General features: G+C 44.9%; 1 protein-coding gene across 1 annotated transcript in view; it reads left to right on the forward strand.

The window, feature by feature from the left end:
• The first annotated feature begins 2226 nt into the window (after positions 1 to 2226).
• The window catches only part of LY86 (lymphocyte antigen 86), a 56402-nt gene continuing 42119 nt past the window's right edge, over positions 2227 to 16509 (forward strand). Inside the window, exon 1 of the mRNA XM_080807112.1 lies at positions 2227 to 2416. Coding sequence (XP_080663238.1) covers positions 2293 to 2416 — 124 coding nt within the window. The 5' untranslated portion in view covers positions 2227 to 2292. The remainder of the gene's footprint in view (positions 2417 to 16509) is intronic.

Genomic DNA, 16509 nt, shown 5'->3' on the forward strand with positions numbered 1-16509 from the left:
CCCTGGGAACTTGTCAGAAATGCAGGCTCTCAGGTCCCACCAGAGACTTCCTGAACCTGTAACACAGAAGCTCTGGGTTTGGAGCCTGGCAATCTTAAGCCCCACCCCCTCCACCCCCCACCCCCCCCCACCCCCGCTGATACTGATGCCCTGAAGTCTGACCATTGTTCCAACCTTACCACGCCTCCAGAACCTCGCAGTACTCCATTTTGAATATATCCAAATGCCAGTGCAGTTCCTGAATCACGCTTCTTTTCACCACTAGGTCCTTTGGTTCACAATCTATGGCTTGGTCCTCATATGATATGGTTTCCTGTTGGCAGCCACTCACAGCTCTCTACCAGAATATCTGCTCTCTGTTTGGCCCTCCTGGGTCTTTCCAATGGTGTACTGGTCATGCTGGGCTCTGCAGGGGTGCAAAGGAATAACCTCAATTGCTCTGCTCATTTACTGTTCAGAGCTCTCTCAACACCTTCTGGAGCACCCAAAGGTCCCTACGGACAGCCTTAAAACACAGTGCCAGATCAGGAAAATGCAGATCAAAACCACAATGAGACACCAGCTCACACCGGCTTCACTCATACAGGGAACGAAAGAAACAAAAGAGATGAACAGAGGGGAAGGGAAGGAAAAATAAAATAAGATGAAAACAGAGAGGGAGATAAACCATAAGAGACTCTTAATCAAAGGAAACAAACTGAGGGCTGCTGGAGGGGAGGTGGTGGGGGTCACTGGGGGATGGGCATTCAGGAGGGCACGTGATGTGATGAGCCCTGGGTGTTCTACGCAACTGATGAATCACTGAACTCTGCCCCTGAAACTAAAAATACACTATATGTTAACTAAATTGAATTTAAATAAAGAATTAAAACAACAACAACAACAACACAGGGCCAGTCTCCATCCCAGAGTTTCTGATTTGGCTGGTCTTGCATACAGTCTGCGAATTTGCATTTCTAAAAAGCTCCTAGTTGAAGTTGTAGCTGTTGTCTAGGGACCACATTTTGGGAACCACTTGAAAGCCAGCATCACTAAATTATTTGTAGGGGAGTACCTAAAAAAAAGAAGGAGGAGGAGGAGAAGGAGGAAGAGATGGATGAGAAGGAGGAGGAGAAGGCCCAGCAACCCAGACCTTCCCCTTCCCCAAATGACTGCTCTGAGATGTTTCCCAAGAAATCCTAAGTATTCATCAATTAAGTCAGTGTATTTGTTTTCACTGCTAATTAAATTCCACTTACTTCGAAAAAAGTCTGAGGTAACGAAAGTTACCTATCAGCAGAAACAGTCAATTTACCCAGTGAGCTCAGAGAAGTACTTTTCCTCTTGCGGGGGAAATAGCATACTCTGTTGCTCCTCCAATCTGCTGGCCGTGGCCCTGACCCTGGTTCTCTCAAGCTAAGGTGGAGTGGAGTAGAGGTGGGAAACCAGGGCTGAGCAGCTCGGCAGAGGTCGTGGAATAGGGGGACAGACTCTAAGCTTTGGAAAGAAACTGGGATGGGACATTAATAATCCTGCCAATGACCGACACAGTCAACGCCCTCACACACACACACCATCTTAAAAGGGAGGCTCTCACTTCCCCATCCTTCTCCACCCTTGACCAAGCCAAACCAGAAATAGAACACAGCTCACCTCTCAGGGACGTCCCCTCTACTTCATCTCCAGAGACCGCATCTGCTGCTCCCAGAACAAGCTCTGTTCTCACAGCCACACAAGTCGCTGCTGAAACCCTAATCCTGAGAGTGGGGCTAGAGCCAGAGAAAACGCCAACAGGGCAAAAGCCTCATTCCAGATCCCAGATATGACTCTGCCGCCCTCAAAATGGCAAGTGCTGCCTGCTGGCCCCAGCCAGGTCCACAGCCCACATCAGGAACTTGTGGAGACATTGGAGGGCTGCTGATGAAAACCACACGGTGGCCTGTGGCTTTTGCTTTCCTGAGTCCACTACTCCATCTGGGGGTGGGGGGGGGTCTATGGAGGCTGTTTGGAGGGGCCCACAGCATAAGGTCATGCATCACTTGCTGGCTCCTCCCTGTGAAAGCAGAGAGTCAACATCCAGCCCACCGGAGACAGGCCGTTCTCACCCTGCTGATTCAAGGGTCAAAGGTCCTGGGGGAACAGTATTCAAGGGCCTCAGTGAACTGCCTTTTGCATCTCACAGTGGTTCCTCAGGAGCGTAAAATAGGAGAAGTGAAACCAAACATTCACCCCTGTAGCAGAGGAGAGGAAGAGCCCAGAGGCCCCTTGTTTGGGGCCCGTTATTTTCCAGTCGGTCACACGCAGGGCCTGGCCATGAAGAGTCTCACGGTGGCCGTCCTCGTCTGGACTCTGATATGTCCCAGCAGCGGCAGCAAGGCCTGGCCCACACACACGGTCTGCCAGGATGGGAACCTGGAAGTGCTCTACCAGAGTTGTGGTAAGGTCTTTCAAAACGTGCTATTTTGTGTTTACGGGGAAATGGAGGCCCTCAGATGAGGGCTGCTGAAGTGTTGAGTTAGAATTGGGAAGGGGTGAGAGGACAGGACCCAAAGCCTTTCTCCACTTGAAGTGGGTCTGCAAGGCCATCGAGAGCCCTTGGGAGAAGGAGAAATGTAGGGTGGGGAGTGGGAATGAGCCTGAAAGAGCCACAAAGAGGACAAGACAAAGGCATTGAGTCTAAATAGACCAATTCACCAAAATGGCAGAGCCCAAAATGACCAAGGAGTCTCTCAGATCATGAAACCCCATTAGCTCAAAATTAAGAAAAGATGCTTCGCTTAGTCACCTCCACCCCAAAATGTACACCCCGACTACCTTCCAGGTTATTGAGTTTGCAAACTGAGTGAAACAATCTCGTATGTCAAAAGAGTAGATTCCTGCCTTCCAGTGATACTCCTCAGCATCTCTGCTCACTAATTCAGCACGTACTCAATGCCAGGGTTTTTTCTAGGGCCAGATATAACCAAAGAGCAAACGCCATGGTTATTACCCCAATGGGGCCAACATTTTACCAAGAAACCGTGTGAGTTAATGAGTAGAATGCAGGGAACAGCGGCTGTACGTATTTGAACCAACACTTTGGATTATATATTGGTCTACAAAGGCTGTTAGAGCAGAGTACCACGGACTGAAGTCTTAAACAACAGATATTTATTTTATCACAGTTCTGGAGGCTGGAAGTCCAAGATCAAGGTGTTGGCAGGGTTGGTGTCTCCTGAGGCCTCTCTCCTTGGCTTGTAGGTGTCTGTCTTCTCCCCATGTCCTCACACAGTCTGTCCTCTGTGCCTGGCTGGGTCCTGATCTCTTCTTATAAGAATGCCAGTCCTACTGGATTATGGCCCACCCACAGGACATCTTTTAACCTTAATCACCTCTCGAAAGCCCTATCTTCAAGTAAAATCATATTCTAAGGTACTAAGGGGTAAAACTTCAACATATCAGTTTGGTGGGGAGAGGAGCACACTTCCATCCACAAAGGGGGCCTGAGTGCAGGAAAATGAGTTCAGCATCAGATCGCATCTTGAATGAAGATTAGAGGGACAGCCTCATAGAAAAGGGTGCCGGTGTGAAATATGACACTTCGGAGGTAGACAAGAAGCAAAATGCAGTTTGGACGGAAGGAGCTGGAAAAGTGATGCTCTTTCAGTATTTAAATTGGCCTCATGGTAAGCTGGGGAGCAGAGGAGATGTTGCCTTGGACCAGATAGCTGATCCGGCAGCTGCTACCCAGGGAGTTGCCGTGGAGAGGTTGGGATGGTCAGGCTGGTCTCCAGGACCATTTGTCCGATTTGATTTCACTCTTTGAAAAAGAAGGAACACTGGACATTGAAATGCACAAAACCTTTTTTCTCATGTACAAGCGAATGAATGGCGAAATGCTGTAGGTGTTGATCTCATTACTCTCACTCTTCCCATGGGGATGGGACGCTTTCTGCTGGCATCTACGCATTGTAGGTGCAGCATGAGAAGCAAGAGTTGAGATGAATGGACTGCTCGGGATTTGTTTTTCCAATTCATCCTCCCATAAAAGGTTGCCATGGCTGGTCCCTCCCCCAGACCAGCCTGCAGCCTACAGCCAAGTCTGGCACAGCCTTTCAAGTCACTGCCAAGAAAGACAAGAGAAGCGGATGCATCAGGAGAACAAAGCTTATCACGGGCCTCTGGGGATAACTCCTCCCTCCCAGTAGCTGCTCTAGTCACCAAATGTCAGCAAGCCCTGCTCTGGGCACTCAGAGGAAAGGGATGGAGGAGACACAGCTCTCATTGAAGAGTAGTGGGAGGATCAGACAATTGAACAACAGGGTAAATGCTCTGTGTGAAGGGCCGGGATAGATGCATGGATCATGCACCAGGGGTCATGGTAGTTGGAAAGGGTGAGCTTGGGGGTCTAGACACGCCAAGGGAAGAGACATCAAGCTTGACCTCAACCTCAAAGAATGACAAAAATGGTAATTATAACACCTTATGTCCGTGGGAGGTTTATAGGTATTCAGGACTTCCTGTGCATTACTACTTTACAGATGTCTAAACCAGAGTGAGAGATGCCAGGGAACTCTTCCAAGGTCACACAGGTAATGGGGCAGAATTGTTTCCGGGGAGCACAGGGAAGGCAGGAAGTAAATATCTGCAGAATCGAAATGACTTGATCCCAGGCCCAGCTGACTCTGGAGCCTGTGCTTCAATCCCCTGCTGTCTGGAGTTTCGTCAGAAGGCAGGTGGGTGGAGGTGGGGCGTGGGAAGGATAACTTGGCACAGAGAATGGCCTGTTGAAATCAGGGAGAGGTGACCAGGCATAGAGTTCAGGCGGCTGCAGAAGGGCTGGAACACAAGGGAGGGATGAGAGGTAAAGTAGGAAATGTGGGGAAAGCCCAGGTGTGATGGTCAATTTTATGTGTCACATTGATTGGGCCACAGGAGGCCCAGAGAACTGGTTAAACATTTTCTGGGTATGACTGTGAGAGTGTTTCTACCCATTAGCGCTGAAATCACTGACCTGCATGAATGCAGATCACCCTCCCCAGTGAGGGTGGTCTGCGTCCAATCTGTTGAGGGCCTAAAGAGAACAAAAAGGTGGAGGAAGGAAGGATTCACTCTCCGTCAGCCTGACTGTAAGCTGGGACTTCGACCTCCTGCTTGGAGCACTCCTGGATTTCAGGCTCACCCTGGGATCTTCAGACACACCACCAGCCTTCCTGGGCGTCCAGTTTACAAATGGCAGACCACAGGGCTTCTCAGCCTCCATAATCACGTGAGCCAATATCTTATGATAAATCTCTTTCATTATATATATTTTTTCTAGTATATATTTCCATTGGTTCTGTTTCTCTGGAGAACCCTAATACAATAAGAGACAAGGTTGGGCTGCGTCCCTTTGACAATGAGGAGATTACATTTGGAAATATTCCCTCAGGGAATAGATGGAAGCTTGAATATTAGCTTGAAAGTTATTCGAGGCCGCAGCCAAGGTTTGTAGCTTGTAGAATCAATAATCCAGGGGGTGCCTGGGTGGCTCAGTCAGTTAAGCCTTCAGCTCAGGTCATGATCCCAGTGTCCTGGGATCAAGCCCCATGTCCAGCTCTCTGCTCACCAGGAAGCCTGCCTCTGCCCCCCCCTCCTGTTTGTGCTCATGCACACACATGCTCACTCTCTCTCTCTCTGTCAAATAAATAAATAAAATCTTTTAAGAATAATAATAATTCACGAAAGAAGTATGACAGGTCAAACTAGAATCCTATCGAAAGCCTCAACATCAGAAGAAATCTTTGGTATACTCAGGTGTCAGCAGAGAAGAAAGAAAGCAGTGCCCTGGAGTTTCTCCAAAGGTGGGTCCTGGCTCATCTCCTGAGAGCCATTGAGCCATCAGAGACTGAATAGTTGCATACCCCTCCCCAGATGGAGATGGTCCTCCCTGTAGCTGCTGGATTCACAGCAGGGCAGCCCTCCCACCCCTGCTTCCAAGGCTCTCACGCTGATAACACAGAACAAAGGCCATGTGTTTAGACCCTCTATCCAACCCTGGTGTTCAGATCTCCTTAGTGCGTGTCAGGGGCTTCTAGAATCTCAACATGCACACAGATGTGGGGGCATCACCTGACAAAAATAGAGGATCTACTGTTTTCTGGGTTCAGTGCTTCATTTTTTCCTTCTTGTTTTATTTAATAATTTTAGTGGGAGGGGCAGCTCTTAGGCCAGACACTGTTCTAAATAATACAAAAATCCTTGAGGAGATAGAAAGAAACTCACAAAAAGTTGCTAGGCTCTGAATACTGACCGGGAAGTGAGCACAATTTTCTGAGAAAGCAGAAGTCCGGCTCTGTCCAACTGTTAATGCTACAGTAACGAGTGACAGAGGGGGAACCAAAGCAGCCTTTTATTAAATCATAAGACAATCCTCAGGGCTAGCAAAAGCCCAGGGACTTCATGCATTCCCACGTCACAAATGTCCACCAATGTATTTATTCATATTCTGTCTCTATCATACCAGCTCATGAGATGGATTACAAAAGTCCACAGGTTTGGAGGATGAAACAGGTAGTGGGAAAACAGGTTGGGGGCAGGGATGGGATAATAAATCCAGGAGACATCAGGAAACATACAACAGATGAAGCAGTGTGAGAAGTAAGATCCGTGGGTCTGAGGTCAGCAAACCTCGTTCCTGCCATTGGGCAATATTCTCTGTCTCCTCTCCTTGATTGCAAAGTGGGCATATCAGTTTCCTATGGTGTACTAGTAGTTACCACTTGGTGGCTTAAAATGACACACATGTATTCTTTTAGTGTCTCGGAGGTCAGAAATCCAAAGACAACTTCACTTAGTGAAGGGCCACACTCCCTTGGAAACTCTAGGGGAGAATCTCTTTCCTGGACTTTTCTGGTTTCTACATTCCTTGGCTACATTCTACATTCTACATTCTACATTCCTTGGCTCATAGACCCTTCCTCCATCTTTAAAGCCAACAGGCCAGCATCTTGCTTCAACATCTTGTTATCATATTGCTTTCTTCTATGCCAAATCTCTCTCCGCCTCTCTGTCTGAAGGGAACACTAAGATTAGGATAATCTCTCCATCTCAAGATCCTTAAATTAAACCCATCTACAAATTCTCTTTTGCTGTATAAGATGATATCAGCAGATTCTGGGAATTAGGACATGGATATCTTTGGGAGCCCTCATTTATCCCATTACAATAGATATAATTTTACCTACCTCTCAGGACCATGAGAGGATTAAGTAAAAGGATTGTATGAAAAGTGCTTAGTACATACTTAGTACATAAATCTTTGCTACTGATGGCTTGCAAGACATTTTCTAATCAATAGAGGTGCATTTGATTATGACCTTCCTCGAAACCATATCAAACAAGGAAATTACATCACTTGCAAAATAAAATCCGTTTTTAAGAAGTCTAGCTTTTCCTGATACTGGGATAAGCTCTGAGAGGAATTTCTACCTGGAGCAATGTGACTCCCATCCACTGTTTCTCATGGAATCAAGGAGCAAGGATTCATCACTAAAACGCAACTCAGGATTGCTTTTGCAAATGGCCCCAGTGGAAGTTTCCATGAATGGTACAATTGCAGGTCTGGATTGCTCAAGGGAAAGTTAGACTGTCTATAGGACTGGATGAGACACATGGGTTCCACGCAGCCCTCCATGACTAGTATTGTTGCCGTTGTTGTTTGCTGTTTGGGGTTTTTTAATAAGCATTGGCAAGCAGAGATTTAGGTTGTATTTTTTGACAAGAACGTTGAGTGTGAACTTAGTATTGTCATTTAACATACTTTGATATGCTCTCACATGTTTTGACATCAGCCAGGCCAAGAAGAGGGTCATAAAAAGTAAAACACCTATGACATATGCCTAAATGATTTTATGTCTCCCCTTTGATATCTCTGACAGTCAACCTGGCCGTTCCAGGTGTTCCTGGGAGTAGTCTAAGACAGGCACTGGCAAATGAAGCCCACAGGCCAAATGCCACATGTTGCCTGGTTTTAGATGACCTGTGAGCTAAGAATGGTTTTTACACATTTAGGTGGTTACAAGAGTCAAAAGAAGAAGAATATATGTGACATATGAAATTACATGAAATGTCAATTTCTATGTCCATAAAATCTTATTGGAACATGAACACACTCATCTGTTTCTCCTATAAGTAGAGTGTTAGTGACTATATGACCACAGATCCTGAAATACTAACTATTTGGCTCTTTGAAGAAAAACGTTCCTGCTCCCTGGTCAAGGGTAGGAAAGAATCTCTTAAGCTGTTCACCAGCTCAGAGTCTCCAGTTCCGTGTCTTCTGGATGATTTTAGCCATAGAGAAGCTGTGTGGCCACGTAATCTCGACACCAAATCCACCAAGAGTAAAGGAATTCATAAGATACCTTTGAGAACATCATCATTTCCATAATAATCTCCGGCTGCTACATAGCATTTTATAATTTATAATGTCCTTTCATTTAATAGGGTCTCATTCAATCCTTACAAACAGTCCTATGAGGTGCGTAGGATATTTATCTCCATGTTCCAGATATGGAAACTGAAGCACGTACCCATTAACTATCTTGTCATGTAACATAGTCTGAGCCATGAGACAGCCCTAAGTGTCTGACTCCATGCCCAGGGACTCAGAGCTACATTATGGAATTCCAATAGGGAGCAACCCATGCCATCTGATCCCAGAAGCACAGGGTAGGGATAGGGAGAAGAGATAGCTCAAAAACTAAGCCTTTGGGTGAGGAAGTGAAAACCCTACCCTAGCAGAAGCAGGAAGAGGAGGAAGGGCGGAGGGAGCAAAGAGGAAGAGGAGGAAGAAGCCATGTGCTTTCTGATTCGGTCCTTCCAGCCTCCCCTCTCTGCACGCACTCAGAGCTGGGCCAGTTGGGCTTTTCCCAAGGATCCATCGGGGACCTGTAATAGCCGTAGAAGCTATGTGGGTAGAGTACCCACATTGACATTCATCAACCCATGTATCAAGTTCACTTTCATTGCAAGATGTTCAGAAATGATATCTACCAATTTTTTTTTAAAGCAAATGAAAGTTCATTCTCTTACCAGCAAGAACAGCATAGTTTTCAGATGGAGCCCACCCCCTCCACCATGAGGTTGGCTTACTTATTCTATAGGGAAACCTTATTTCCCCCACATCCAACAGCAATTTTCAGGGTGGAGAAGTTGGTGAGTCGGGAGGGGAGGGGAGAGGAGGGGGAGCTCTATCTCTAGCAGTAAGTTGAGGGCAGTGGGTGGTTCCTAAGGGTCAGCCACCTAGGAGGTTCCAGGGTCAGGGGACCATGGCCTCTGGTCACCATGCTTCACACTTAACACCTGCTCTTCTCTCCCTGAAGGCAGGCAGTCTGGTCCCTATCTGCCCAAATAGGTTTTACACATGTGCTGAAGTTTGCAGCAGGGCAGGCACTCTATCTGACCTCCAAAAAAAAAATCTTTAATTACAAAGTCAGAATCAGGTCACGTGCATCTGAGTAATCCGTCAAGATAGTCAAAGAGGACCATTAATCAGACCTTAAAAATGCAAAGCAATGCTGGCAACAACTCCTCCAAAATAAAGGTAAACTGCAAATGACCTGGCTGAAGAGCAAAGCATGTTGAAAAAATATTGGTAGGAAAGTTATTTTAAAACTGCCCTGGAAGGAAAGGCGGCAGGGAGGGAGGGAGACCCGCTTTCCTCAAAGCCTAGTAATTCTGAAATAAATGGAGCATAAAACAACACAAAAGAAGCAACACTACCAAAAAATATATAATAATAATGGAAAATATCACCCACCACATAGTCATTTAACAGTACTTTAAAATATTACACACAGAAAGCAATTTCTCTCTTCCTTTATTTTCCTGGATTAATAGGGATATAAATACTGTACAATTAGAGAAAAGCAGACAGATACGCAGGGAGACAATGATGCCATTTCAAAGGGATAAATAGGCACGCAAGAAGAAACAGTAAGCTTCCAGGAGCATCGCGAGGTCTTTTTGCCCAAACATAAAGTCAGAAAGTTGATATTAATAATGATATGATAAAAAAAGATTAAAAAATAATGATATGATAATATGATAATTATATATCATAATATAATTATATATCATATAATTACTATCATTTTAATGTATATTTATTAAATATATATAAATATGAGTGTCAACATTGAGGTGCAGACTTTTAAAGATGGGGACATTATTTTTAAATAGATATCTATATGAATATATATATATATATATACACATATATATGTGAGTGTCAACATTGAGATGCAGACTTAAAGATGGCACAAGGAAGAAGTTGAAAGTGAAAAGGAGCTGGAGGAGAACAAATCTTGTAGGTGAGCTTCTGTTACCAAGCCACTGAGTTCCTCCTTGTGGCTTTTGTAAGGTCCTTTCAGCCAGACCTCCAAGGCACTGTGAATTCTCCCAAGTATTTTTTTAATGAACATACAATGTATTATTTGTTTCTGGGGTACAGGTCTGTGATTCATCAGTCTGACACAATTCACAGCACATACCATAGCACATATTCCCAAGCACTTTTTAAAAGAGATGCTAAGAGATGCTAAGTCCCTTAGGGGCTAGGGACCTAAAGGGGGTGGGGGCAGCCAAGAGTGAGTCTAAGAGGCTCTTCGGTGCAGGCAGGAAATGTCTTCCTAGGTGCCGTTCACTTCTCTTTCCATCCTCAAGCAAAATTATGAGAAGCAGCTTTGCTCACGTTTTGGAGTAGAAACTTCGAAGAGGTGGAGATGGAAGAGGACTGTCGTCCAGCTCTGTCGCTCTTTTTGTGCAAACTACAACACAGACAATATATTCCCGAAGCTGCCACAGTGTGAGGTCCAGGGCAAGGCTTCAGACACCGGACTGCAGGAGGGGGAACTCGGGGGACCAAAGCAGCTTGTTTTCTCCAGGCCAAGGAAAGTGCAGGTGAAAGAGCCCCTTTCCGGCACCAAACTGTGCAGTTGGAGAACCTGGCAGAGGCCGTCAGGTGCCAGGCGCCTGGTGAAGAGGGAAGCCCCAGCTGGCAGAGCCCCCTGCAACGTAAGAGCAAGTTGGAAGGCACAACACAGGAGCAGTGCTGCTCACACATACTGGGCTGGCAGGGGGAGACAGATGCTCCCCTCCAAACCCCAAACAACAAGACTGGCATTTTAATGCAAAGAAAAGGGTGGCCCACACAGGAACCGTGTGCCGTGTGAGTCGGTGTTCCGTCCTTTCTGGGATGCCTTCTAAAAGTGATATCCCAGTCCCCTGATGCAGCAGCTCTGTCCTGGGGTGCTAGAGGAGCCCAGTGAGCATTGGAAGAGGGACTCTGAGGTCTACCAGAAACAACTATGACCATCCGTCTGGGTGCAGCCGATGGATTATTCATGCGCAGTGGGCAATGTGCGAGTCACATCCGCCAGCCTTCTCATGGGATCCAAGAAAGCATCATTGTGCGTCCCTTCTTGAAATTCTGTACCACTTCCCTTCACTCCTCTCTGCCTTCAGGACAGAAGTGAGTGGTGACCAACCCAGTGGCGGGCAGGAGAAAGAAAAGATCCTTAGCCCAGAAAATGCTGCTTCCAAGCACAATTTACAATTGAAGAAGTGCTGCCAATGGGCTCCCTTATTCGAAGCCTGACATATCCCCTTATGGCCGGGTGGGAACTGTGCCAGCCCCAGTGAGAAAATCCAGAACAGAGTGATCAGCGTTCCCTCTGCCTGTTAGCCATTAGAATCTTGTCCCCTAGCTGAGATCTTTCCTATTCAAGGGTCCTCCATATATTTTAGTGCTCAGTTTAATTTTCCTGTAGCATATTATAAAATCCCCTTAAACAATTAAATACTACTGACACAATTAAGTCAAAATTTTTATAAATCAAATATATTAATTTTATTGCAGGCATACATACATTTGTCATACCTTTATTGATAGAATTGTATTCAGCATTTAACTTAAAACACCAGATTTCCTTAAATGCTTTAAAATCTTTAAAAGCAGTCAAAGCAGATACAAATTATCACAATGATTACTCCACTTACTACTCTTTTTGTTAAACTACAGTATGTTTCAAAATGTCCATGACATGTTTTACATTTATGTCTTTAACATGGTTACAGTGATATTTACTCTTCCCCATATTCTTACATCTTCCTGGGGTTATAGTCATGCTTAGTTCGGTATTTTCCTAGGTGTCTAGGATGTCCCAGACCAGAGATATCATCTCAGACTAGCTGAGGATACAGGTTCCAAGTTACCGATCCTTTGATTGTGGGATCGATGGCTGGTTAGTAAGCTGGCTTTACTTAAACTACTACAACCTGAAGACCTGACACCCCTTCCTTGCACAAAGTTCCCTGTAACCTGGCGCTTTGTCCTCAAAAGATGTGTGTTTCCCAGGGTCATTGAGATGTTACTTACTGTCTTAGCATTATTATACATTAACCTGGTCTGTTAGCATTGCAGGAAACTTACACCGCCTGTGGTAATGTCAAAGGTATAATTAGAGGGGGTTTTTAGAGGAAATGATGGACTTCATTTGCACAGTTGAGACTCATCTGCACAACATTTAGCTGACTCATCAGCTTTGAAGACAGCACTAAATTGTCCTTCTACTTGTATCTTCTGTGTGACTGCTAGTGCTGATTGGATTGTTGTCTAGCTTTCTATCCAAATTGTGGATGAGACCTCTCAAGCTCATCAGTCCTTCTGTTCCTTTTTTTTTCCCCCCTGGCTCAGTCACAACTCTTGGTCCTTACCCTTACTTACTTCCAAAAGTAGAGAAAAGTGCATTGTTCTCTCTGGTCTATCCATAGGGGTGGAAACACTCTGAATCTCCAAAGATCTAAGAATGAGGCTACGTGCTCGTCTAGTGCTTGGGATGTAACCCGACTTCCTTCCTGCCATTGTTAGGGCTGCAGCTCCCAGACATGCTTGATAAGTAATTCTCAAAGACAGAGTCATGAGAGATGAGGTCTTCAAGAGCTCAAAACAATAGGCCTTGTCTTTCTGCCTCCTCCCAGCAACTGTCTGGTATTGCCAGTTGTGTTTCCCCAACCAACAGAGAGCAAGTTCCCAGGGGTGTCCTCCTGCCCTACACCTTCTCAGTCAGGGATGGGCATGACAGGCCACACTAGCATTTCCTGGCCGTCCGTTTACAGGTCTGAAGCAAGGGTAGCTAATCAGAATTCACAGTGGCTGGGCAGCTACAAATGGAGGAGAGGGACGCCCGGGGTGAAGTTCCTGGAGCAAGTCTACGGCTCTGTGAAGCCAAGGATCAGTTTCTGAGTCTGCCTTATGGTATCTATTGTGGTCATGGGTGTCACATGACCATCTATTTGTCCACAAGCCTGGCATTTGCAGGCCCATGGAGAGGGATCAGCATTCTGCCAGTCCTTGTCCACAGGCTCAGGGCAAACTGGGGACCTCTTATAGAATTGGGAAATGTCCTAGACAGATAGAACTTCAGGGCTTCCATCCAACTGCCTCCTTGTTGGGATCCTCTCTTGTTGAGCCAGAGAGGAAATCAATGTGTCCTAACCATAGCCACACAGCTTCACCGAAGCTGAACCCAGTGGGATCTCCCAGGCCAGCGCTGCTTCCTCTCACAGCATAAAAGCCATGATGGATGAACTCACACAATTTCAGGTCAAAGACATTGTGTACAGCAAAATCAGCCCTCTCTTTCATACCTTTATCCCCAAAGTGTAAAAGTTCCTCTTCTGGGCATCCCTTCTCTTAAGGCAATTTGTCTACATCCTTTCTTGCCCAGGATCCTATCAAACGAGAGCTATTGTATATACAGAAGACCTGTGAAGACTCGCTTACAATACTGAGAGGACCAGTGGCTCCATAAATGTAGTCTGATTGCAGATCTTACATAGAAATGACATGGTTTTATAAAGCAGTGAAAGCAAGAGCATGTTTAGAACAGAGCCGCCTTGTTCTGTGGTGTGAACCTCATACGTAATCTAACAAGAGTTAGTAAACAAATCACCAGGACAGGAGACACCTAATGAACATCTGATAGGGGACTTGGGCCCCTAAAGCCCTAAAGGTTAATGCCAGCTTCCTACTTCCTCTGGTCTTTTCTCCATATGTAGAAAAGCTTGCTAAATGCCGCCAACTTCAGCCATCAAGTGAATGCCTAAATGCCCAAAACCTTCAGCCCTCACTCCATTGGAGTCAGCTGTCTCGGGTCTGAATCCTGGGCTATTCCAAAGGAAAGTACTAGGAGCTTCAATTCCCCCCAGAGACTCTCATTTCTAGCCTGACCTATACTGAGCTGTTTGGGATCCAAGTAGAGTGGAGAGTGGGCAGGAAGATAATTTTTCCAGGGTGGACAATAGCTTTTCTGCCTCACACTTGGCTTTGGTTTTAACTAAATTAAAGAGCAGTACTTATGTGAGTGTGTTTGTTTAAAAAAAAAAAAAAAAAAACTGAAGAAAAATCACCAGTGGCTCTTGGTTTGTTTGAATTAGTGGTTGAACAAAGCACAGGCTTGCTAGCAGGTATCAAGTGTCCCGATTTTTGGATGCGTAGCTCATCTTGTAAGAAAATGTAGGAAGTCTCCAAGAACCAAAACAAAGAGAAAGCCAGCACTGAAGTCTTGTCCACTCTCAGAAAATTTGCCTGTCTCCAAGCCCCAGAACTCAGGCTTCAGTGGCTGTGTGGGAGTCTGGCAGCATAGTTTTATGCTGTGCAAGATGGGAAATTGACCCCTTCAGGAAGCTCGGTCCCTCAAAACGTTACAGCCGCAATTTTAAAAAGTGAATAAGAAAAAAAAAATAATAAGTCAGCAAAAGTAGAAGACAAGGAAACTTATCTAACTTACCTGACCTCTGTGGAAATAAGTTTTCCCCGAGAATTAGCAGCTGTAGACCAGAAAGCCCATAGGTTTGGGGCCCAAATGTGTATTATCTTCATGATCCAGGAAACCCCAAGCCTAGAAATTAAATCACAGAATTTTTTTGAACAAACATAATCTGGAGTTTGCCTACAAAAGATTCCCAGTAAAGACACTTTCCAAGAGATACTTCAGAAAGAAATAAAATGATCTCTCAGAAGCTGGTTTGGACATGCAAGATGGAATGGCAAGCAAAGAATTAGAAAACTCAAATAGGCAATGAATGTAAGGATGATAATAATGTCTAATTTGAAAAGGGAATGTATTTGCTTTCCACTGTTGCATAACCAATTACTGTAAAACCTAGCAGCTTCAAACCACAGATATCACCATCTCACAGGTGTTCTCTGCAGGAGTAGTTAGGTGTCCCTGACATGGGGTCTCTCGAGAGGCTGGGCAAGGGGTTGGTCTAGGCTGCAGCCATCTTGAAGCTTGACTGGGATAAGATCTGCTCCCAAACTCCTATGGCTACGTGGCTAGAGTCAGGCCCCAGATGGTCACTCCGAGCTCACTCACATGGCAGGATTCAGGTCCTCCATGGCTGTTGGTCGGAAGCCATTGGTTCTTTGCCATGACAACCTCTCTACAGGGCCACTCACAACAGAGCAAAGGCTCTAAGCAAGAGAGTGTGAGAGGGCAAGAAAGGCTTTTGTTTGTTTGTTTGTTTGTTTGTAGCCTAATTTCAGAAGCAATGTCCCACCACATTTGCCATGCTCTACTGCTTAGAAGCAAGTCACTAGGTCTCAGGGGGAAGTTTTACATAAGGGTGTGAGTTAGGAGCAGGGACCACTGAGAGCCATACTGGAGGCTGCCTACCACAAAGCAATAATTCAGCCCAAACTACAGGATAATAATAGCACATGAAGGAAGGAGCTGGCAAGGGGACATAAAGCATTCTGATGACCTCGTCCTTGCATTTTTCAGGGAGAGGGTTAAAATCATGTTTACTTTAGCAAAATGAAAAACTTCTATTGTCATATGGTTATACAACAGTGTGACTATACTTAACATTACCAAATCGTATGCTTAAAAATGATTAACATGATAAATTTAATGCTATGTGTTTTTTACCACAATAACAAATAAATAAATAAATACCAAGAGAAAAAGCAAAAAAAAAAAAAAGTAATGTTTCATTTTAAGCTTTATTAAGTAAAATTTTCATGTTAGAAATTCAAGGATAACTACTTAAAAATTAGCAATGTTGTTTATTTCTTTCAAATTAGTAAAAAGAAAAAAAACAAACACTTGAATCAAAATGTTGGAAAGAAGGAGGCAAAGGAGCATATAAAGATGAGGGCATTAAGGAAAGAAAACCCAACAATAAATGAGAAATAATTACACATGTATTGGAGAGTCTCATATATATGAATTGACTAAGGTAAACTGATTTTTTTTTTAAAGAATACTAGATTGAAGTTTAAAAATCAGGTCTCCAGGGGCACCTGGGTGGCTCAGTCAGTTAAGTCTGGCTCTTGATCTCAGCTCAGGTCTTGATCTCAGGGTTGTGAGTTCAAACTCCCCGTTGGGCTCCATGTTGGGTGCGGGGAGCCTGCATGAAAATATATTAAAAATATAGACCTAAAACATACCTAAAATATAGACCCACAGTGAACATCCGATTTAATGGCAAAACACTGGAACTATT

The sequence above is a fragment of the Martes martes genome (assembly GCF_963455335.1).
Source record: "Martes martes genome assembly, chromosome: 6".
Taxonomy (NCBI): domain Eukaryota; kingdom Metazoa; phylum Chordata; class Mammalia; order Carnivora; family Mustelidae; genus Martes; species Martes martes.